Consider the following 562-nt stretch of genomic DNA (forward strand, 5'->3'; position numbering starts at 1 on the left):
GAGCTGAAATAATTGAAAAATTGTCTCACCACTCAGCCCCAAAAGTAACTAACAATTATTAGCGATGCGGAAAGTAAGGGAAGAAAGACCACAAAGAAAGATGGTTCAGCCAAACAACCTAGAGCAGGTACTGGTGGTAACTCTGTCGATGCTGACAATGCAAAAGGCGATGGCAGAAAACGAAGCCGAAAGTGCCATAGCCTCTCTCTGCCACGGGAACAAATATCTCCACAAAGTAGCAGAAGATTTAAAGTCACTAATTTCGACAACCGATAGCGATGTCAACCAAGCAGAGAAGCTGACGCAGATATGGCAACTTAGAGCAGCAGAGTCAACGGGACCGGCGGAACAAAATGCCTACTCGGCACTGGATTTGTTTGACAGGCTAAAAATAGACAAAAACAAAGCCGCACAATCAACCAACAATAAAACGTTAAGCGGCACAAAAAAGGGTATTCTCCATCGAATAAGTTATCTACAAGGACGAACGAAGTCCTTTACGTCGACAGCCGTTTCCGCCAGCGCAAAGAAATCAACAAACACCAAATGCAAAGCTACAACA

General features: G+C 44.1%; 1 pseudogene across 1 annotated transcript in view; it reads left to right on the top strand.

Moving 5' to 3' along the window:
- The first annotated feature begins 100 nt into the window (after nucleotides 1-100).
- The window catches only part of TEOVI_000796700:pseudogene, a 1,421-nt pseudogene continuing 959 nt past the window's right edge, over nucleotides 101-562 (top strand). The window contains exon 1 of the mRNA in view: nucleotides 101-562. This exon is cut by the window's right edge and continues 108 nt beyond it. Coding sequence covers nucleotides 101-562 — 462 coding nt within the window.

The sequence above is a fragment of the Trypanosoma equiperdum genome (genome assembly GCF_001457755.1).
Source record: "Trypanosoma equiperdum strain OVI genome assembly, contig: ctg_1263, whole genome shotgun sequence".
NCBI lineage: Eukaryota > Euglenozoa > Kinetoplastea > Trypanosomatida > Trypanosomatidae > Trypanosoma > Trypanosoma equiperdum.